This window comes from Gopherus flavomarginatus, chromosome 1 (genome assembly GCF_025201925.1).
Source record: "Gopherus flavomarginatus isolate rGopFla2 chromosome 1, rGopFla2.mat.asm, whole genome shotgun sequence".
In the NCBI taxonomy this organism is placed as follows: domain Eukaryota; kingdom Metazoa; phylum Chordata; order Testudines; family Testudinidae; genus Gopherus; species Gopherus flavomarginatus.
The window spans coordinates 32,219,506-32,243,254 of record NC_066617.1 but is presented as its reverse complement, the minus strand read 5'-3'; the positions used below and the strand labels follow the sequence as shown (position 1 = coordinate 32,243,254).

General features: G+C 39.0%; 1 protein-coding gene across 12 annotated transcripts in view; it reads right to left on the bottom strand.

The window, feature by feature from the left end:
- The window catches only part of KIF21A (kinesin family member 21A), a 151,797-nt gene that overhangs the window by 18,757 nt on the left and 109,291 nt on the right, over window positions 1-23,749 (bottom strand). For 7 of the 12 annotated variants that reach the window (XM_050936020.1, XM_050936021.1, XM_050936022.1 and 4 more), the window contains 7 exons: window positions 16,966-17,026; window positions 16,690-16,744; window positions 14,283-14,500; window positions 6,781-6,891; window positions 6,107-6,235; window positions 4,404-4,442; window positions 1,500-1,636 (listed from right to left, as the gene is read on the bottom strand). In XM_050936020.1, the coding sequence (XP_050791977.1) occupies window positions 1,500-1,636; window positions 4,404-4,442; window positions 6,107-6,235; window positions 6,781-6,891; window positions 14,283-14,500; window positions 16,690-16,744; window positions 16,966-17,026 (750 nt within the window). The remainder of the gene's footprint in view (window positions 1-1,499; window positions 1,637-4,403; window positions 4,443-6,106; window positions 6,236-6,780; window positions 6,892-14,282; window positions 14,501-16,689; window positions 16,745-16,965; window positions 17,027-23,749) is intronic. The other 5 variants (XM_050936024.1, XM_050936031.1, XM_050936026.1 and 2 more) reach the window with 3 other exon arrangements.

The following is a 23,749-nucleotide window of genomic DNA, read 5'->3' as shown; positions in this document are numbered from 1 at the left end:
CTGGGCGGCCTTGGCTCTGCATGGGAGCAGAGGTCCATACATGTCATTCTTCATGCAAGTTAGAGGCCTTGAAATGCCTATCTTACATTTTTGGCTGCATGGATATTACAGTTGCAGAGCTTTTTACTAGCTACATCACAAAGATATTCAGGAAGAGCTCCAGAAAGAATGACTATAAAGTAAATGGGAAATAAATGTCTTTTTCTAAATTCGTGTATCTGCAACCAAAATCAAGCAATTAAGATGGAGAGTCACTAAAGATGGATAAAAGAGCCGCCTTCTAAACACAGTTTCTAGCAGCATGGAGAGAGTGTGTAATCTCTTGTAGGCTCCAATACTGCAAACATTTCTGCACATAGTTATCTCTAAGCACTTGTGCACCCTAGCTGAAATCAATACAACTGCTCACACGTATAAACTATTTGCAGTTAGGGCCCTAGTTTTTCTGGTATGTTACTGTAGTTAATGGATAACTTTAATCTATTTCTTTACAGGAGTATGAAGACCACCAAGTGGACATACACTTCCAAGTCATGGGCCATTCATTGCTGGGCAGATTCTTATGCAAATTCCACTCTTGCAATAGTGTGTCTAAGCTATATTTTCATTTGGCTATAGCAGTTGGATTGCCTTGTAGGTCCTGGGCCTGTGCATTTTGTAGGAGGAGTTTAAAATAAAAGTTCATATAAAATCTATAGGACATATAAACTGTATCATTATTAAAGGAAGAGAGTCAGGTCAAACTTGACCCAAAGTACAGTTAGTTTTTCCCCTCCTTTAAATAATATTTTCAAAATCTAACACCAATAGAAATGTTTCTATGTTTTTTTTCTTTAATAGAATGCATTTTAAAAACAAAAATATTCCTGCTATGTTTCAAACCCAAATGTTGCAGCAGTGAGCTACTGCAGGAGAAGTTGAAAGTGAAATTGAGCAGTAAAATTGATTACTTATGTTTTCAACATTCAGGCTGAGAGAAATGCAAAAGTGAAGAGTAAGTTAGATATTAAAAATTATTTATTTTAATAACATGAGGTTAATTGTAACAGACAAAAATTATTTTCAAACATATTATTTTTATCCTGACAGTGGCATTTGAAGAGTTAAAGGAATGATCCAAAATGCCTCAGCCAAATTATGAAACCAATAGGGAGCTGATCTGCACAGTATTTATCCAGACTGGGGAAGTTTACTGGGAGGGGGAGAGTGGTCTGATGGCCAGAGCTTAAGGACTGGAATTCAGAAGAACAAATGTTTTTTAAGATGCTATTTTGGAAGTTAATTTTCCAATTAAAAGGAACTCAGATGGAATACATGAAGGACAAACATAAGTTAATCAAATCAAGCTTATTATGCTCTAAAATGGATTTTTCACAGCATTCTACCCCAAAGCCTCGCATTTCTATCACTGGTCACCGATAAGGAATTTCAAAATATATTGATTTTTCAAAGCAGTTTCAGTATTTCAGTTGGCAACAAATACATGAAGCCTCCCCAACCTTTAGATCCAGTGAACAGAAGATCATCAGTAGAATCAACACAAAGCACAGCCTTGGTATGCCCTTCAGCTAGATGGACACACTGAAGTGGTGAAGATCTGATGTATTTTGAAGCAGGGAATGGGTTGATTATGCCCCTTAAAAAAAAAAAAAAAAAAAAAAAAAGAAATATGAGTTAGATATGGCAATGTAAATCATTTATTTCCACAGCTCTCTGTGATCCAGTATTTATTTTTCCTGCATTATTTCCTATAGCCTTACATATAAAAATGAAATTGAAGATATGTAGACAAATATGTTAATATTACTTACTTACACATTTTGGTATATGACAATTGAATTTGTCTTCTGTAAATTATGTATTTATTTTTATTATTCTGCTTTATCAAGTGTTAGTGTTGTACTATCAATTAAATAAAATGATATCTAATTCAAAAGAGATGACATCTGATACTCCAGCATAGGAGAGAGTGTGGATGGGGCAGAAGAGAGCCAGTTACAGCTCTCTGATTCTCAGGGTCGCCCCAGCATGATTTAGAGCTGCATTTAGGCTGCCCGAATATGTGCCACTGAGGCAGGGTCCTTAGTGCACCCATGTGATTGGAGGGCTGACATAACAAAGTTCCACCATGCTGCAAAAGAGAAACTGGGTTGTGGCACAGATGCCTCACTAGAGAGTTCCCTTACACCAGGGTATTTTCTGCTGGGCATGAGTATCTACATTACCCGAACGGCACAAAGAGGTTGCAATCCAGCCTGAGAATCTGGTCCCAAGTATTCTATCATTAAATGATCATTATTAGATGTCTAAACCCTCAGTTCTGCAACTGCATGTTTTTGTGGAACCCCAATAACTTCAATAGGGCTCTGTGACAGTGCTAGGGTCTGTCCACGCACGTCCTGCCATTTTTAGGGATTACACACCCTCCCTGGGAAATATGAATTGCCACATTGTAATAGAACCAGCATCCCACTTCGTCCAATATCCAGTGCCAGATGTTTTAGAGGAAGGTATAAAATCCCACAATACTGTTCATTAAGCAAGGGTCTGCCACAGGGAGAAAATTCTTACTGATCCCGCCTGGTGGGGAGTTTATGTATTGCAGCCTTTGTAATGTTAACCTGTCATGTCACTGCAGAGGTTATTTTATTCATATAAATTCTTATTCATGTCTAATATTTTACTAATATACTTGCCTCAGTCATCCCCTGTGACACATCATGTAAAAAGTTACTCCTCTTTATCTGTATTAAATTTGAAGAATTATAATTTCATAGACTGTTCTCTAGGTCGTATATTATAGAATCATAGAAATGTTGGCCTGGTAGGAACCTTGAGAAGCCATCAAGTCCTGCCCCTTGTGGTGTGGCAAGACCAACCATCCCTGACAGGTTTGTCCAATCTGTTTTTTAAAACTTTCAATAATGTTTCCACAGCCTCCCTTGGAAGCCTATTCCAGACCTTAACTACCTTCATAGTCAAAGTTTTTCCGAACATCTAACCCAAATCTCCCTTGCTGCAGAGTAAGGCCATTACTTCTTGTTCTACCTTTAGTGGACATGGAGAACAATTCATCACTGTCCTCTTTATAAAAGTCCTTTACATATTTTGAAGACTTATCAAGTCCCCCCTTCAATCTTCTTTTGTCAAGACAAAATGTGCACTTTTTTTTAAAACTTTCCTCCTAGATCTCATTTTCTAAACCTTTTATCATTTTTGTTGCTCTTCTCTGAATTCTCGCTACAACTTATCCACATCTTTCCTAAAGTGCGGTGTGCAGAACTGGACACAGTGCTCCAGTTCAGGCCTCATCTCACATGTACTACTTTCCTCCCATCCACTAGGACAGTAACCCTGTCAAAGAAGGAAAAAAGGTTGGTTTGGCATTATTTGTTCTTGACAAATCTATGTTGGCTATTCCTTATATCCCTATTATCATCCAAGTGCTTGTCCCAGTATCTTTCCAGGTATAGAAGTAATGGCAATTTGTCTATAATTCCCCAAGTCTTCTTTGTTTTCCTTTTTAAAGATAGGTACTATGTGCGCCCTTATAGCAGAGTATAGATGTGACCAATAAAACTTCTCTATGGCTTTCAATATCTTATATACCTCTAACTCTTCTGCTTTCCAAACTAAATGAACCTAATGTTTTAGAGGCAGCATGATTCAGCAGATGATACCACTGTCAGAGCCAGGAGACCCACAATTTACTCCTAGATCTGCCTCTGTTTTGTAACCTTGGGCAAGTCATCCAACATCTTTGCACCTCAGGGACATTTATCTACCTTTGCAACAGCACTTTGAGATCTATGGATGAAAAATGCTGTAAATGCTATTATTACCAACACTAAATGGTTATTAGCCTTTTCACTGCCTCTCTCTGGATATGTTCTGTTGTTTTTCCACAGGGTAGCCATATTACAAGTCACAGCTGTTTCTTCTCAGGACCCTGTTCCGTGTTTCTGGATCAAACAAGGGTGGAAGTATGTTGAGCTATAACATTCTTCCATCTCTTAATCAATTTTGAGTATCGGCAGTAAGACAGTAGATACCACTGACTAACATATACTGGAATATAACTTTTAGATAATAAGCAAAAACCTAAAAAAAAGTTTGTGTCTGATTATTGTTTTAAAAAACATGCCTGGTTTTAAAAAAAACCCTAAGAAAAAAAATTTACCTCTGATTTTCTCTAAAAAACAAAAAGGACATGCTGGACAAAATAAAACAAATATTTTAATTTATTGAAAAAAAAGAATAAATGAAAAGGTACACAGCATACATGTATTGCGGGAGGTATCAAAAAAGAGCATGCAGCAAAAATGAGATTACTTAATAACTGAAGTAAAGGCAATAAGAACATCAACAAGAGGCCAGAAGGATGGAAAAGAGAAAGAGAGTACCTGTGTACCTCCGACAGAGAGGAATCACTTTCATCAGACCTATAATGAACAGTGGTAGGAGATTGCGAGGAGAAAGAATACAGGTATCAGCAGGGTAAAGTCTCCGTATGAGAAGAACAAATAACAGCATGGCTGACTCAGAAATGCAGTGCACATTTACTTACTGCACATAGCATTGCTTCTTAGTTTATGCTTTACATCAGATATAACACCGGCGTGATTTTTAAAATGGCTCTCTCAGGGTAAGTTAAATTCACAAAGTGTCTCATATCAAGAAGCTGAAGAATACTGTGCAGCCACTTCCTATTTCCCCAATACTTCTTAAAGAAGTAGGCAGTGAAGAAAAATGAGATGGATACAATTTGACTCTCCATGTGATACTAATTCTGCCAAATATTTAAAGAGAAAAATCTAAAGCTGTCAGTGTCTGTTTAGTATAGAAACACACTTAAAAATTTTGCAGATTGCTTACATTCTTAAATATAAAATATCAAGATTATTCAGCCTTTATTGAACAAAGCTCAGCAGTTTGCAAATGATCAGACAAGTTCAAAATCTTTCACCTTCTGACCCCAAAAATGTTTTAGAACTGCCTCCCTCCAAAAACAAAAAAAATCTACATCTGAAGTATGCCTTAAAATAATAAAATGATACTATGTCCTTCATTTTTAATGCAAATCAAACATGTTCAGTAATTTGAGTTTGATTTCATAGCCAGATAATAGAAAATACAAAGAGCTATGGTTACTAAAGCTCAAAGCATAAAAAGAAGCCTCTGATATTATTATATCAGGTTAGTGATAAGAGACTAAGATAACTTAGTTGAGATTAGGGAGTTACATGCAGTTTTAAAGTACTGGAAGCCTTGCAAGCAACTACTTGGTGTGCTATGACTCTACAGGTCCACTGAAAACCAAAAGTTAAATAGAAATAACGTTAAAAAAAAAAGGATTAAAGCAATCCCTCAAAATGCTACAATAAAAATCAAACGTTGATTCTCCATTGTTGAGTTAGAGTTAAGCACCAGGTTGCAGTATGGTCAGTACTGAAATCTTGAAATTAAGACTCTGGCTCAACTCAACGCGATCACTAGTTTTAATGAGATTTTTAGAGAAGGAGATGTCTTCAATGTTAAGAAACTCAAGTTTTATTCAAAATAATTTTCCAAATTGTCTCAATGGAATGCAATCCATTAAATAATTAGGGTTATTGCTAAACTGCTGCACTATAGCTATTCCAGGAAATCACCCTACAGGGGCTAATTTGGAGAGCTCTCTCAGCCATGCTAAAAAAGAGTAGCTGAATAATTATCAAAAGCACTATTCCTAAATTGTTAACTAAATCCTAATTTCAGGTATAAATATATATATAGTCTCTCTCTCTCTCACACATACACAAATTCCTATAGCTCTTTCAAGCATTTTGACTCATGTTAAAGGAAAATTATAAGTACAGGAGATAAGCTATAAGATAGGGAATAAGGTAGCAGGAAATTAATTTTCTTCAATTTTGGCAATGTGTGAAAAGCATTTCCATAAAAGTGTGAAACTCCCTTTTAGAAAGTTCATGAAATGTAGCAATAATTGTATCTCTTTCTCTTCACAGGAGAGGCTAAGGCATTTATTTAATGGACTGCTACACTGGTGATTGAGTATACTTTGCAACTTGCTGGTAGGGGTCTGAAGCTTCCCTTTGTGACTTACTTATCCTGCTGAACTGATGCGTTTCCCTGAGAAACAGTAAGACGACTAAAAACATTCAGTTCATTACGGGGCCGGCTTGGTGGGGAAGAAGGAGGTGACAGACTAGCCTCTGAGGTTCCAGAATCTGAGCTATAAGAAAAAAAGAACATCTTCTTTGAAAGATTATGACATGTTAGAGAGGTTAAATGAAACATGCCTCAAACAGTGTATTAGATTCTATTTTCTTAAACAAGAAATGCTGTTTACATGCACTACCAGAGAATGAAACCACCTTATGGCTACAAAACTGTTGCTGGCCACAAGATGGCATTAAATTCAAACAGTTTACTTTAAATGGTGAAAGCCCTATGCAGAAAAAATTGGCACATATAAAATGAAGGAGCTCTTATAAAAAGAATAAATGCAGCTTTTCTCAGACATTTAGGACTTTTAAAAAAATTAATCATTTGCAAATACTCAAGAGGACTGACTCTCTCACAGTGTTGACACCAAATTGTATGAATACCATTATAAAACAAACACAGGAACCTGATAGTGGATAATAATTTCACAGCCACCATTAAAAATTCATGAATGAATGAAAAAAAATGTAAAAAAAAAAAAATCTATTATTCTTCCAGAATATTTTCCAAAGGCTTAATAGCTTTGGGGAAAAAAACCGAAAAGATTCTTACTGTTTCTGTTCTTTCGTCTTTGGCTTTTCCATTGCTTTCTCATAGGCCTTCCTCTTTGTTAAAGGTGAAGGTTCAGGTATTTTCTTTTCCATCAGAGATGACTGTTTAGAGCTAAGGTAACAGGGAAGATTATCTTATCTTTCAGTATTTGTTAAAATTGCTTCTCATATATTCAAGCTGCAGTTCTACCACTCAGAGTTAGTCTCAATATAGCTCTCAAAGTATGGAATTTGTTAGATCTCATGATATTTTTATTCATCGTCATCACTGGTTTATGGACATCAGACAACTCTTGAGTTTCGCTGGCTCCACTCTTTAATTTTGTTCTTGGAAGCCTCATATTTCAATACTAGTATAATACAATCATAGGCCAGAGATCACACACATGTATAGCAGTACGTTGACATTATCAAGAAAAGAAATTAACTGAAGTAATTTTAATAGCTGGAGCGGGGTATCAAGCTCAATCAATGGGGAAGGAGGAATTCTAATTTTAGTTATGATCCCTGGGCTGAAGCATAAATTTTGGACTTCATCCTCTCTCCCATCCACAATAGAACACCCACTGATGTTAGTGAAATGCTTGTACAAAAATCAAGGATAGAATCTGGCTTATGCATGGTATCTAAACTATTAGTTACTATTATTTAGTTAAGTTCTTCCTTGTCATATTCAGCATCATGAAGTGAAATAATATAGCTGTGTTCCAAAGAGGGGGCATTTCTATCCTTAGTTTCTTCCCATCCTCTTCCGTCTCTGTTTCTTTCCCTGTTCCTTGTATTTGTGCCTCTCCTCTGCATTTCCTTCACTGCAGCAATTTCCAACTCTCACTCCCCAAACCTTCCTCCCAAACTCTTTCCATCCACTAAAATGATCACCAATGCAACAATCAATGCTGACCTCAAAGTGTTATTGTAACTGACTCTCCAATGAGATAAATAGGAACTGTGAAGTCCCAGACCTCTCTGAGCCATTAATTCAGGCTCCTTGGAGACTCAGGAAGGTAATGTTGCATTAGTTTGCCCTCGGTTCGCATTTGGAAGGATTTCTGTACAATTATGAGAGCTTGAAGCTTTCACTTTTTTTTTTTTTTTTAAAAGTCATTTGAGATTTTGTATAATCTGAGGATATGTCAGACTTATGTGCAGTGCTGGGGAGGAGCCTATGGTCGTGGTACACATAGGCACCAGTGATGTAGGGTAAGATAGGAAAGAGGTGCTGGAGATCAAATTTAGGTTGCTAGGTAAGAGCTTAAAATCCAGAACCACCATGATAGCATTCTCTGAAATGCTTCTGGTTCCATGTGTAGAGCCAGTTAGACAAGCAGAACCGCAAGGTCTCAATGAGTGGATGAGATGATGGTGTAGGAAGGAGAGTTTTAGGTTTATTAAGAAGCAGGCAACACTTGAGGAAAGGAAGAGCCTATACAGGAAGAATACACTCCACTTAAACCACAGCAGAACTAGATTGCTGGAATGTAAAGCCAACAGGTGCAGAGGAGTACACTGTTCAGATGGAGAGGTCTCTTAGGAATGGATCTACTAACAGGGATTCTCTATTTCTTAGAAAAGGGGAGAGGATACAAGTTGAGTACAGGTAGGAGCTTAAGAGAAATGGTCAAATAAAAAGTTCCATTCAATTACATCACATGAAGGCAGACAAATAAATATTGACAAATTTTATAAGTGCTTGTATATAAATGCAAGAAGCCTAAATATCAAGATGGGTGAACCGGAATGCCTAGTATTAAATGAGGATATCGATATAATAGGCATCAGAAAAACTTGGTGGAATGATTATAATCATTGGGACATGGTAATACCAGGATGTAAAACATATAGGAATGATAGAGTAGGTCATGCTGGTGGGGGAGTGGCATTATATGTGAAGAAAGCAGAGTCAAATATAGTAAAAATCTTGAATGAATGAAAGCATACCACAGAATCCCTGTGGACAGAAATTCCATGCTTGAATAATAAGAGTACAGCAGTAGGAATAGATTACTGATCACCTTACCAGGATGATGATGGTGACTGTGAAATGCTAAGGGAGATTAGAGAGGCTACAGAAATAGAAAACTCAACAATAATGGGGGATTTCAACTATCCCCATAATGACTGGGTACATGTCAGCTCAGGACAGGATGCAGAGATAAAATTTCTAGACACCATTAATGACTTCTTGGAGCAGCTAGTCCTGGAACCCACAAAGGGAGAAGCAGTTCTTGATTTAGTCCTAAATGGCACACAGGATCAGGTCCAAGAGGTGAATATAGCTGAACCACCTGGTAACAGTGACCATAATGTAATTAAATTTAACATCCTTGTTCAGCGAAAAATTCCAAAAGAGACCAGCACAGTAGCATTTAACTTCAAAAAGGGGAACTGCACAAAAGTGAGGAAGCTCATTGAATGGAAATTAAAAGGACAAGACATAAGAGTGAAATGCTTGCAAGCTGCATGGAAACTTTTTAAAAACACCAACTAAGCTCAAACTAAGTGTATACCCCAAATAAAACAAAAATAGCAAGAGGACTAAGAAAATGCTACCATGGCTAAATAATAGCGTAAAAAGAGGCGGTTAAAAGCAAAAAGGCATCTTTTAAAAACTGGTAGTCAAATCCTACTGAGGAAATTAGAAAGAATCATAAATTCTGTCAAGTCAAGTGTAAAAATATAATTAGGTAGGCCAAAAAGAATGTGAAGAGCAACTAGCAAAAGACACAAAAACTAACAGCAATTTTTTTTTAAGTACATCAGAAGCAGGAAGCCTGCCAAACAATCAGTAGGGCCACTGGATGATTGAGGTGCTAAAGGAAGACAAGGCTGCTGCTGAGAAGCTAAAAGTATTCTTTGCATCAGTCTTCACTGCAGAGGATATGAGGGAGATTCCCACACCTGAGACATTCTTTTTTTCATGACAAATCTGAAGAACTGTCCCAGCCTGAGGTGTTGAAAGAAGAAATTTTGGAACAAATCAATAAATTAAACAGTAATAAGCCACCAGGACCAGATGATATTCACTCAAATGTTCTGAAGGAACTCAAATATTAAACTGCAGAACTACTAACCGGGATATGTAACCTACTGCCTAAATCAGCCTCTGTACCAGATGATTGGAGGATAGCTAATGTAACACCAATGTTTTTTAAAAGGCTCCAGAGGTGATCCTGGCAATTATAGGCCAGTAAGTCTAACTTCAGTACCAGGCAAATTGGTTGAAATTTACACATTTATCAGACACATTGATTAACACAGTTTGTTGGGAAAAGTCATCATGGCTTTTGTAAAGGGAGAATATGCCTCACCAACCTATTAGAATTCTTTGAAGGTGTCAACAAACATGTGGACAAGGGTGATACAGTGGATACAGTGTATTTGAACTTTCAAAAAGCCTTTGACAAAGTCCCATACCAAAGGCTTTTAAGAAAAATAATGAGTCATGGGATAAGAGGGAAGGTCCTCTCATGGATCGGTATCTGGATAAAAAATAAGAAACGAAAGATAGGAATAAATGGTCAGTTTTCAGAATGGAGGGAGGTAAACAGCAGAGTCCCCCAAGGATCTGTACTGGGACCAGTGCTCTTCAACATATTCACAAATGACTGGAAAAAGGGATAAACATGGAGGTGGCAAAATTTGCATATGATACAAAATTACTCAAGCTAGTTAAGTCTAAAGCAGATTGCGAAGAGTTATAAAGGGATCTCAGAAAACTGGCTGACTGGGCAACAAAATGGCAGATGAAAGTCAAGGTTGATAAATACTATTAGAAAACATAATCCCAGCCATACATACAAAATGATCTGAAAACATCCACTCAGTGCGGAACCGGCAAAAAAGTGAACAGAATGTTGGGAATCATTAGAAAGAGATAGATAATAAGACAGTAAATATCATAATGGCACTATATAAATCCATGGTATACCCACACCTGGAACACTGTGTCGAGTTCTGGCCACCCTATCTCAAAAAAGATATATTAGGATTGGAAAAGGTAAAGAGAAGGGCAACAAATTATTTGGGGTATGGAACAGCTTTCATAGGAGGAGAGATTAAAAAGACTGGGACTGTTCATCTTAGAAAAGAGATGACTAAGGGGTGATATATGATAGAGGTCTATAAAGTCAGGAAGGCATCGAGAAAGTGAATAAGGAAGCGTTATCTACTCCTTCACATAACACAAGAACCAGGGGTCACCTGATTAAATTAATAGGCAGCAGATTTAACACCAATTGAAGGAAGTACTTCTTCATACAGCCTGTCAAACCTGTGAAACTCATTGCCAGGGAAAGCTGTGAAGGCTAAAAGTATAACTCAATTAAACAAAGAATTAGATAAGACCAGGGAGGACAGGTCCATCAATGGCTATTAGCCAAGATGGCTAAGCCTCTGACTGCCAGATGCTGGGACTGGACAACAGGGGATGGATCACTCAATGATTGCCCTTGGCTGTTCATTCCCTCAGAAGCCTCTTGCATTGGCCACTGTTGGAAGACGGCATATTAGGCTAGATGGACCACTGCTCTGACCCAGTATGGCCATACTTATGTTTCTTATATCTACATTGCAAAAAAAGGTGAGTTTTTAACTCAAATTGGCTAACTCAGGTTGAAATAGCATTTTAACTTGCGTTAGCAGCTCAAGTTCAACCACAGGCTCCCTTATAGGCTTTAACTTGAGCTGCAAAACTGAGTTTGCTGTGTCTTCATTGATATTTTAAACTGAATTAAGAACACGTCTTTTCTACTAATGTAGACATAACCTTAATGTTTTCATGTACAGCACACAACTACATCATGTGGGCCAGGTCTGAAATGTGGGCTTTATGCTTGACATCACTGCTAGTGTTTAATATCCAAGATCAGAATCTGTCTCTATATACTTACACAAGAAAGCTCCACCAGTTTAACTTAGGGTGTGATTTTTAAACTGATTTAGCTAAACAATTGCAAAAGGCTGTGTAGACCCTCTTATCTTGGTTTAAACCAGGCTTATTTCAGTTCAGTTTAAGCCTATTAGGAATTAGTTTAAGATAAACTGAAATAACTCACTCAAGCTGAACTAAGGGTATGTCCACACTACCCGCTGGATTGGTGCGTAGTGACTGATCTATCAGGGATCAATTTATCGTGTCTAGTGTAGACGCGATAAATCGATCCTCAAGCACTCTCCTGTTGACTCCGGTACTCCACAGCCGCAAGAGGAACAAGCAGAGTCGTCAAGGGAGCAACAGCAGTTGACTCAGTGCCGTGCACATGCCGCGGTAAGTAGACCTAAATACGTCGACCTCAGCTATGCTATTCTCATAGCTGAAGTTGCATAGCTTAGGTTGATCCTTTCCCCCCGCCCCCGCCGCCCCAGTGTAGACCAAGGCTAAGCGAGTGCCCACAAAGGGGCCTGCACTCATTTAACTAAGGCAGTAAAAACTGATTTAAGTTAAAATGGTGTAATTTTCCAAGTAGAACCAAAACAAACAGTACAGTACTGCAGACATGTGGGGTATTGCATCTAAATAATTCTATTTTAAAAGAATATCTGGATATTTATCTCTGACACCATGGTATTGAATTAGGGCTGGATTTTTACTCTTAAAAAATGGGAAAAGTCCACCAATGGGAGCTGGCTTGAGCTCTCAAAAGGGACTTTTATATTCAGGCAAACTGCAGGAAGTGAACATCTACAGAAATAAATAATTTACATTACAGGATGTTTTTGCTTTTTCCTACTATTATAGATAGTCTCCTTACCCCATCCCACTATTATTTCAGCTCCATGACCTTACAAAGAAGTAATAACCTCCCATTCTGCTGTGATAGGACCTATTTTGATGCAACAGAGTTGGCACTGCAACTTTGCTGCAGGATCCAGTAGGAAGCAGAGATGGATTTTAAGAGGTAACTTTGTTTCAATAACAAATATCAGCAATAACTTGGAAGAGTAATAATGCAGAAAGTAAATTAATACAAGTTCTAACGGAAGAAGAGTATTAAACAGATACCTACAATGTGGAAGTCACTAAGAACTGTTTGAGACAAAAGCTTTAAGTCATCTGCTGAAGTATGATCAATAAAATACAGAAATAAGAGAAGTCCACTACTGAGCAGAATAAATTGCTACAGAGGCTCAACTATAATGTGTCCAAAGTTTGAATTTAGAGAATTTTATTTTGCCTCATTGCTAATTATTTTTCATAATGGATACAATTTAGAAGATGCAGTGAAGCAAAAAGATATTACCTGAACCTTGATGTTATTAAATCTTGGCGCTCCAACAGTCTCATCTTACACACTAAATGCTGAAACAAGTAGGTTTCTCAGCCTATCCTGATCATCATTCCCCCCTCTGCATCACCAATATCATTCCTTCTGAGCATATTCTACTTGTAAAAGCATTGAAGCCATCAGCATATGTTAACAATCGCTGTCAGCAGTGTTTTACTGTTTATTTCTGACATCTCAAGCGCATGCTAGAAAAATATGAAACTGTTAAAACTAATAGAAAGTGTACACTTAACAGTGAAGACTTCCATGAAAAAAACAATAGTTTGATAGGAACAGGACAGATGGGACCTGGTGAAAAATGCCTTACTTCAGCATCTATAACCTAAAGATAGCTATGGGGATAGTCAGCTAAATTTTTCATATTATTGAATGTGGCAAGTGCATTCAGCTTACATGTGACAGAATGTGAGGTTAGTATCTAAAAAGCAAAAAGTTCCCTGCCTATGAATATCTGACAACAATAGTAATCTCAGTACATAAATAGTGAGAAAAGATTTGTCCCCAAAGTTAAATTTGTTAAATAAAATTAAGTAATTATTATTAAGTGATTATCAATCATTAAAAACTATTCTTCAGCTAAAGTGTACTGTAGTTGGAAAGGCACTGATGGGACTCATATGAATGTTCACAGTGTTATTTTGATCATACACTATTGATAAAAACCTTATCTATTTTAATATTTACTCTAAATTTAGGCTGCTCCATTTTAAACACAGTAAATACAAAATACATCTAAGTTTTTTTTCCCACCCAGTCATTAGGACTGTGACCTTTATTATTAACTACAAAATGTAAGTTTACATGAGATTGCTTTGTTTTAATAGGCTTTACTTTGGATTTACAATGTGTTTCTTTTTAAGGTCTTGTTGATATTTCGGAAAAGATTTTTCCCACTAGAATTTGCATTTCACATCACTAACAAAACAGAAGCATACATGGTATCAAATGATTGCATCCACTATTTACAAACAAACCTAAAGTAGTTTCGCTTAAGAAAACTACTTAAAAATGTCTCAAAATATATTAATTACAACAGCATATGTATTCTTCATTGGGGGGCTGTGGAGGTATAGAAGGAACAGATTTGTGAATGCTACTTGGTTAGTCTGAAATCAATTGTCCCCCTTTCTAAAATTCAAAATTAGAGATTATAAGAAATTGGCAACATGCATTTTTTTAAAAAAGCAAAAGGTAGTTAGTACAGCTTGGCCAAACTTACATGCTGCCTATTTTAGAAGGTAAGCCAGATGGTAGGGGAATGAGGTCCCTTTCCCTAGCAGAAGTATCACTTGTATCAGTATGCATCCCACTCTCTTGCACTTCTGCAACAGGTGTAAGAGGACCAGGCAAAATGGTGTCTGCTGCATTACTGACAGCAGCTAAATCGCTGCTATCTGCATAAAGCAATTCCATCTGGGTAGTGGTCCTCCGGCGGGCCTGGATTTAAAATAAACAAATAATCAACTCTTTTTTAAACATAAGAGCATTGATAGAGTGTGCCAGTGATATATTTTTAAGCCCATTCTTAATTTTTACTATTCAGTAGTTACACTAGTTATACTTAACTGTCAACTCTCCTTGGAAACTAAATCATGGAGTTTGCTTTTAATCTATTTAGTTGGCTTCAATGAGAGCAGTATGGGGATCAAGGTCAAGTTTCAGCAGAATAAAATATTTATTTGACATGATGTGCAGTCATCTGCCCATGTTACAAAGGGAAGGAGATGGTGTGAAATAGATACCAGGAAATGAGAAGATGCCAGTTTCAATAAACGTAGTGTTATGGAAGAGCTAACAAAATAACAAATTTAACTCTGTCCAGTATCATCATTCTGCAGAGTTAACTAGGTTCAGTGTGTGAACAATGGTGTTTCTGAGTAGCTATAGAATTATAGGCCCTGTTTAACTAGTAAATCTCTGTAAACTGCTGCCTCCTGAGTATCCCCTCTTTGCCAGAGTTGACTGTGCTGAGGTTCTGCCTTCATTTCCCAACTTTTCAGGGATCTCTTAATCAACTTAGCAAAACAAACTCTTCTCAAGTTCAGCAACACCCCTCTCTGGGGCTGGATTTATTAATATTCAAAAATAAAAAGTTCTCAAATCCCCATCAAGTGCATACTCCCAGTCTTCTTGCTGGGCATCTCCCAAGCCTGTCCTTCCCGGAGCCTTTTCGCTGAAAAGTCATTGTTTCCTGCTGGAGTCTACTTGCTCCCATCTGCCATTCCCTGCCTCGGCAGGTCTCTGCTGAAGCCTCTTACTCTACCTTCACTCTGGTTGTCTCTTCCTGAAACTCTCGCCACTTTGAAGCTTCCTGCTGCTCTATATAGGGGAATCCCCTTCCCTGTTCCCAACTGGTTCCACTAATTAAACCCTACAGCTCATCCCGAGGCAGGCATGACTAACTATATGGGGCTGGCCAGCCTCATGCCTCTAGCCTTAAAGGGGCAGGCCACCTCATTACAGCACCCAGTTCAACAAAGCACGTTTAACTGTAAGCATGTGATAATCCCATCCATATTCAGTAAAGCACCAAGGAATACGCTTTGTTGAAGAATGGTCTAAAAGCATAGGAAATGTTTCAATATAAAACAACTTTTTCTATGCTAAATGATCACTGTGCATCTCTGACTTGGAGAAGCGTTGGTGTGTGCAACATTTGGAAAGAGAAGGTGCAGCTGTTGTGCGACTGACAGCCACTACACAACGTGAACATCTTGAAGATCAGAAAAGTAATGGAGCTTTACTTCAAACTAGCTTAGATCTTAAAAAATACCCAGTAGTTGTGCATCTTTACTGACAACATTTGAGGAATATAACATACAATGTTGCCGTCTTAAAGTCTTTAATTACTAAGAATACTGAAAACTACTACACCAATTTTTATTTCTACTGTCTAAAAAAAACTTCAGAACGTTTTAAAATGAGAAAGGGAGAAATTCTTAAAGTATAGAGAACTTTTTTAAATATTGTACATATATTTCAAACTTTTTTTTTAGTTCCTAGGTACTTGAGTTAATCTCAGGGAAGGAATGTCTAATTTTAAAAGTGCAGCTCTAATCTGAGAAGTTACTTTATAAAAATGGTGGCTCCAAGCTTATTTTGCGTCAGTGGTTTCTAGACCAAATTTCAAAGTCTACTTGGAATCTGAAAGTCAAACTTGGTTCTTTTTTCCCTAACACATCACCATTCGTAATTAAGATCCTGTAAGTCAAATTATACCCTCCACAACACTTCTACAACCAGACTGAGGCCTTGATTCAGCAGAGCACTTAAGCAAATGCTTAACTTTAAACATGTGCTTAATTCCCATTGGCGTCAATGAGGTTTAAGCACATAGTTAAGTGCTTGCTGAATTGGAGTGTTGGCAGTAGAAGAAAACATTTTTTCCCCAAAACTGAACAAATTTGATTTGGAAATTTTGAGACAAACATGAAATCCTACAATGCCACTTACAGTCACTTTACAGAGGGGAATGTCACTTTAAGGCAGATTAATTAGGAGTCAAGTGAAAAACACTTCACTATGTCAGTGTTGTTGTGAGACTTATTTCATTAACATTGTAGAAGAGCCATGCATGACTCTCAAAGAAAGTGCTTTACAAGTGTTATTATGACAGTGCGTCTTACCTTGCTTTTGGGCTTGACTTCACCACAAAGCTTCATGAGGTCCGAAGACAAGGAACTAAAAGAAGAACAGTGACACTAATTCATTTTTGCAAAACTGAAGTATTTTTTCTTTATTCTTTTGACAATATTTTTTTTGCTGAATTTGTGGGTAAAATGAGAAGTTGCCAGTATAAAATATATTTTCTAATGGATCAATAGTGACTTAGTAAAAGAAAAGAAGTTGCATTTAGTTTTCTGGAAACAAGGCAAGTTACACAATTTAAAGAGCTCTCTTACCTTCCTTCTGGTCCAGGGCTGTGCAGCGGGGCATCTTCATCAGTACTATCTTCTACATTTTCTAGAAAATTTCCAAAAAGATAATGTCAGAAAGCTCATGCATCATAGGTACATGGACTGAAAGTGCTTCCTAGAAAACAGTGAATACGTTTAATTCATCTACATTTCTCTTCCAGTGAGGAAATATATATTAATGCGGTGATTTTCAAAAGAGTTCCAAAGAGCTCACTGGCAGTTGCCATTGAATTTCAGTGAGAGCTAGGCAACTAACTCCCATCGGTTCCTTTGAAAATCTCAGCCTAAGAGTACAGTGTCAAAGAGCATCTGTGTAAAAAACAGAATGATGTACTTATAAGGGAAATTCTGGAAAAATGGAGGAAAGACAGAAAGAAAAGATTAATAGGGAGCAGTGTGAAATGCATTCATAGTAGACATGACAGCTCTCTCCCCCTCTTCTTTTGGAATTACTCAGATATCAGAAGGGACATCCTAATTCTGAGGAAAAAATCCCCCTTCACTCCCTGTTTCATTTAGCTAAATGAGCTGGGGACTGTTCTCAATGATTGGGTTGACAAAAGCAAGCACTTTATTAGTATACAAGCATTTAAATTTTAGAAGAGTATGATACCACCCTAAAGAACAGCTCCCTATAGAACTACAAACTCTATATTTAAACTACATGCAAAAAGAGGCTGTGCAGTAGAACGGACTCTTCTAACAAAACAGATACAAACATTGGTCTGTTCACATAAGACAACACCAGCATGCATGTCATTCACTGTAACAGTAAATCATAAACATCAGATTAACAAATTTGCATGCAAACAAAGCAAGATGGTACATTAAGTCAACCAGTCCAGTATTTATGTACTTTTGATATTAAAAACAATGTAATTTAAACACACAAAAACTAAGAAATGTGACAAAGGAAAACAGAGCAATATAATGTATCGCCTTATGCGAGAAGGCAGTAGCACTTATTTGCATTTTAACTGAGTACAGTATTACTTTAGAACTCTTTTTAAAAAAATGCAGTAAATGCAATATTTAAATCAAGTCTCTTAATTATTCAGTACATTCCAATAATCCCATGGATTAAATATTGTTTTGCTGAAATCTAAAGTCACTTTATTACACAACAAGTCTATAATTTTCCTTACTTGAATTTCTTACATATCCCTTGGGTTACAGGAGACCTGGATTTGAGTCCCCGCTCTGAAATAGGCACAGCAGGATAGCTCCAACAAGAAAGGATGAGAAATCTATAAACCCCAGAATAGCCAACATCCTGGTGGTCAGGACACTCCCCTGGGATGTGGCTGGGAGATCTGTGTTCAAGTGTCTGATCCAAATTGGGTCCCAGACGACACACCACAAACGAATACCGCAACTACAGGCGATTCTGTGGTGCATCTCAGCCTCTTTCTCTCTAGAAATTCCATCCTTGGACCTGAGAAACTTCTTGATGAAACTTTCATCTAACCCTGTTTATTTCCATAGTTTTGGTTTCAACAAATCAGCATTTTTCTGACCAAAAAAAAGTTTCATCGAAAAATTCCCTACCAGCTCTATTATAAATGTTATACCAGGTTTGTCTACATATTTATCTAAGTTCATTATTTTGAAAGAAGTAGGAAAGATAGCCCTCAGCTGAACCACATACAGTAGTGAGTAAATTGGGCTAATTCAAATGCTGCTTTTTTGTACACATCAGACTATCCACATCCAAAAATGCTTCCACAATCTCCAAAGACCTTGTCAACCTAAACCCAGATGATGCATCTCAACTTTTTTACTAGTTTAACAATATAACTTTAGTTATTGGATAAAAATAACAATATTACAAAGCCAGACAAGTAACAAGAATACTACTTCAAATTTTCTCCTTTTGCTCCTCTTTAGATTTTGAGACCACATTGAGACTTCTCTAAGTATTTCATTAATATGCGTCTGCAGAAGAGAGGAAATACAAGACAGAAGAATACCTTTCTTTCTAGCAAGACCTCCAAAACACTGAGGATAAAATTAACATATTTCCCAATTACTTATGGACACTAGGGCTGAATTTAACCCTCCACCCCTGCCACAAAATGCATACAACCGAATTTTCATAGATAACACAACAAAATAAAAGCCAGACAATCAAAAATACTGTGGAGAGGGAAACCCGTAGAAGGTTTTGTTTGTGGACTCAATTGAGTTTTCTTGTCACATTAACTCCTTTTTATGTTTGTTTTATAATCCAAGTCCAGGAAGGAGTTTGGGAAGCCCCTCAGTGGAGACTCGCATGTAGTACTAACCAAATGAAATGGGTTTTGAGGCAGAATTTGAAGTGAGATTCCTAGGCATAAAGGAGGGAGGCTGTGACAGGTGGCATAGTGAAATCAAGTGTGGCATTCTGAGAGGGGAGACAAAGGGAACATTAAGGTGAGCAGACCGCCAGATACGGGAAAGAGTATCAGGAGATGAAAGCAGAGATGCAGATGGACAAAGAACAGCAGAGCGTCTTGGAGGTGAGGACAAACTATCAGAATGTACCTAGTTTGACAAGGGTACACAGAGACTTTATATTTCATTCTGAGGAAATGACACTTGCCTTGCTTCCTTCCCAAGACTGATCAGCTCATTCATGGCCGTGAGTCACATTCACAAATAACCAGATCTCGTTAACGAGAAAAACAATTCTAGTGGTCATACAGAAATTAGTCACTCTAGCAACATTTCATGAACAGTTGCTATATTGTCAGTCTGAATGAGAAAGGGAGAGGAGAGGTGGAAGAAAGTCCTACCATAAGCAATAAAATATAGTACAAGCAGATTGTGACTTACAAAGCTGTAATAACACATCAGGATAGTGGTGGACAAAACCCACTGTAACTTTGTACATGTATTCAGGATATAATTTATTCTCTGTTTATAAAATGAATTGGGAAATCAATCAGTGCAGCTGTCTTGTTAGTTGCCACATACTGTAAAACAGCACAGGATGGAACTTGACCTAACTACATCACTGTGACCAGTGCATGTATGAGTGTGTGCGACATACACCTGAAGAGGAATGACTTTCTCAGCATAGGAGACAAAACCACTTTTTTTTCCTTTTAATTATGACTTTTTTTTTGGTCTTTTAAAAGAAAGTTGTTTTTAAGTTCAGAAAGGTTTAATGCATTAATACAATTCCACTTTGCCGTATGCATAGGGCTAATATGGATAAACGTTACTCTGATGAAGGGAGTTGGTGTTCTATTTTGGGTTTCATCCTGTTTCTCTTGAGGTCAATGGGAATTTTGCCATTGCTATCAGTGGAAGCAGGACTTTTTAGGGAAGCAAGAGACCTACTACATCAGAAAATAGCTTCAGCCACTCTGTCATTCTAGATCATAATATTTTTCCCAATTAGATGCAATACTAGAAAAAAAAATTATTCACCTCGTGCAGGAACAATGGTTCTTCGAGATGTGTCCCCTTAGGGGTGCTCCACTGTAGGTGTGCTTGCGTCCCTGCACTGCTGATTGGAGACCTTCAGTAGCAGCGTCTGTTGTGCCCACGCATGCGCTGTCTCTCCTCATGGCACACCATGAGGCCAGACAGCTAACCCTCCTCAGTTCCTTCTCTATTGCAGAGTCAAGACAAGAACTTTGAAGTAGAGGGGAGATGGGTGGGTTGCAGAGCACCTATGGGTGCACATCTCTAATAACCATTGTTACTGAACAAGGTGAGTAACTTCTTCGAGTAGCACCTCTATGGGTGCTTCACTGTAGGTGACTCCTGAGCAGTACCCCTTCTAGAGGGCCAGGACTTGCAACAGTTACAGATGACAGCACCATTTGAGACCCACTTGGAAAGTGTTTGGGCCAATATTGCTGAGCCCTTGGATCTTTCCGTTACAGAGAGGAAAAGTCTAGAGGACTTCCTGAAGCCTTTGTCCTGTCCTTAGGTAGACCAGGGCTCTTCTGACATCCAAGGTAAGCAATATAGTCCTCCATGTTGTCTCGGTTAGGGTTGGTGCAGAAGATTGGAAGACGAATCAACTGATTCATGTGAGACTGAGAGGGTTTCACCTTAGGGATGAATTTTGGGTGTGGCTTGAGCATAACCTTGTGCGGAAGAAATATCATGTAGGAAGGATGTGCCATCAGAGCTGCTTTCTCTCCTTTTCTCCTGGCCGAGGTAATTGCTACCAGGAAGGCTGTTTTCATGGCTAGGGACATTAGTGAACAGGTGGCCATGGGTTCAAAGGGGGGCCTAGTCAGTCCTTTCAGTCCAAGGCTCAGGTCCCATGTGGGGTCGGAAGTCCAGGTTGAGGGAAGAGGTTTACTATGCTGTCGGGAGGTATGCACACCCTATCCTCCTTTGGGGCTTATAGTCTTCCAAATAGTCCTCAGGCTGAAAACACCATGGCCTAGAGGTCAAAGTCAATATGATGGCCCTTGGGGTCAGGGCTGTGTGGCCTAGTGGCCAGAGTCAGGGAAGCAGGTTGCTCCCTAGGGGAAGGTGGCAGCCGCGATGGGGGACCCGGGCCCTCCCTCTCTAAACAGGTCCCAGCCCAGAGTCCTGTTGGTGACAGAGTTGGTCATCACCCAGTCAGCAGGGAATCCTACCACAACACACCAACTTTGCTTGGGTGGAAGATACCACTCCCCCTGCCTCCCTGGGCTACTTCCTACCATGGTTACTGAGGTAGCAATTGCTATGCCAACGGGATCTCACGGTTTCCTGGCTTGGTTAACTCTCTGGAACTCCGGCTCCCCGATGCTCATTGAGGGTTGCAGGTCACCAGTCTGGGCTCCGGGTCCTCAGGCTCTTGCAGTCTGTAGCTATAGCAGCTCCTGGCCTGGAGCCTCCACCAAGTATCCTCTCGCTTTGGTGATCAGCCTAGAATGAGCTGGGCTGCTCCCTTTTATACTATGGCAGCAGTTGGAGCACGCCCAGCTTGCACCGCCCATAATGCAGAGTTAATCCTATCTTGCTCAGTGCGGGATATGCACACCCAGTCACATATGCCCTTGAGGAACCTTTTTGTAGTTGGATGTGACAGCACTGAGTACTCCTCTATAGGTTGGTGAAAGACTGTAATAGCCACTAGGTGGACCCTCAGAGAGCTCAGATATAGACCAGACCTTTTTAGGGTTAAAGTATAGTCTATATGTGGAAGAGCTGCGGATGCTGGAGAGATCTGTTGGGACATGAACCAAATCTGAAACCTGGACCATTTCTGCAGGTAAGTGTGTCATGTCGAAGACTTTCTACTATGTAATAGAATCTCTTGTACCTCTCTTGAACAGGAGCTTTCTAGATGTTGGAACCAAACAGAAGCCATGCCTTGAGGTGGAGCACTCCCAAGTTGGGATATAGGGTATTTCCTTTTTTCTGTGAGAGCAGGTATGGAGTGACTCAGAGAGAGATCAGCGGACATGATCTCTCTCCGAGCCATGAGGTCAATCTTGGCCAAGTAGGGGCAATCAGAATGACACAAGCTCTGCCCCTTTATATTTTCAGCAGGACCTTTAACAGTAGGGGAAATGGAGGGCAGGTGTAGAGAAGGTCCCTGTTCCAAGGGAGAAGGAGAGCATCGCCTAAAGAGTGTTGTCCCATCCCCGCTCAGGAGCAGTAGTGTGGACACTTCTTGTTCAGGTGAGTGGCGAAGACAGTGTCCCCTACCATCTAAATAGGTCATGAAGTACTGATGGGTATATCTCCCACTCGTGATTGTGTGGAAATTTGTGACAGAGACTGTCCGCTATTGAGATTTGAGTACCAGATACACCACGGACAATGTAGCATTATGTCAGAGGCACCAATTCCATAATCTCATCACTTCTGCGTATAGGGAAGGTGATCTGGCTCCCCCCTTGTCAACTGATGTAGTATATACAGGCTATGTTGCCTGTCAGGATCTTTGTGTGTGATCCTGTGATCAGTGGGAGGAAATGGGCACAGGCATTCCTGACCACTCTCAGCACAAGGAGATTGATGTGGAGGAATATCTCCATGGGTGACCATTTGCCTTGTGTCATGAGACCATTCAGGTGTGCACCCCACCCTATGAGCGATGTGTTGGTGGTGAGGAGCAATGACGGTGATGTTTGTGTGAAGGGGATCCCCTTGCAAACATTGTCTGGGTTCTTCCACTAGTTTAAGAAGTTTTTGATCCTTGTGGGTAAGTGATAGGGGTTTGTCTAACCTATCTTTGTTCGGTCTGCAAACCAAGCTGAACTGCATTTGGCGGCATCTTATGTGAAGCCTGGTATGAGGTATCACCACTGTGCCCGCTGCCATATGTCTGAAGAGTTGTGGGCTGCTTTGAATGGTGTCTATAAGTGTGACTAAGGATAGGGACCTGTGTTGAGGTAAGAGGGCTTTGGCCTGTAACGTGTCAAGGTTGGTCCCTGTGAATTCCAGGCATTGCACTGGAGTGAGGGTTGAGTTCTGAGTGTTGATCTGTTGATCCAGTTCTGTAAACAAATATATTGAAGTGTCTGTGACTTGGTGAGCCTCCTAGAGAAATCAGGCTCTGAGCAGACAATCATCCAGGTATGGGCAAATCTTTATCCCTTGAGAGTGTAAATGAATGGCCACCACTGAGAAAACCTTGGAAAATACTCTTGGAGCTGATGATAGCCCGAAGGGGAGCACTCTGCATTGGTAGTGGTCGTGTCCCAGAGTGAATCTGAGAAATCATCTGTGAGCCAGTAGGACTGAGATGTAAAAATTGGCACCCTAGAGGTTGAGGACTGAAAATTGGTGTCTCTGTTCCAATGCTGGAATGATCATCTTGAATTTT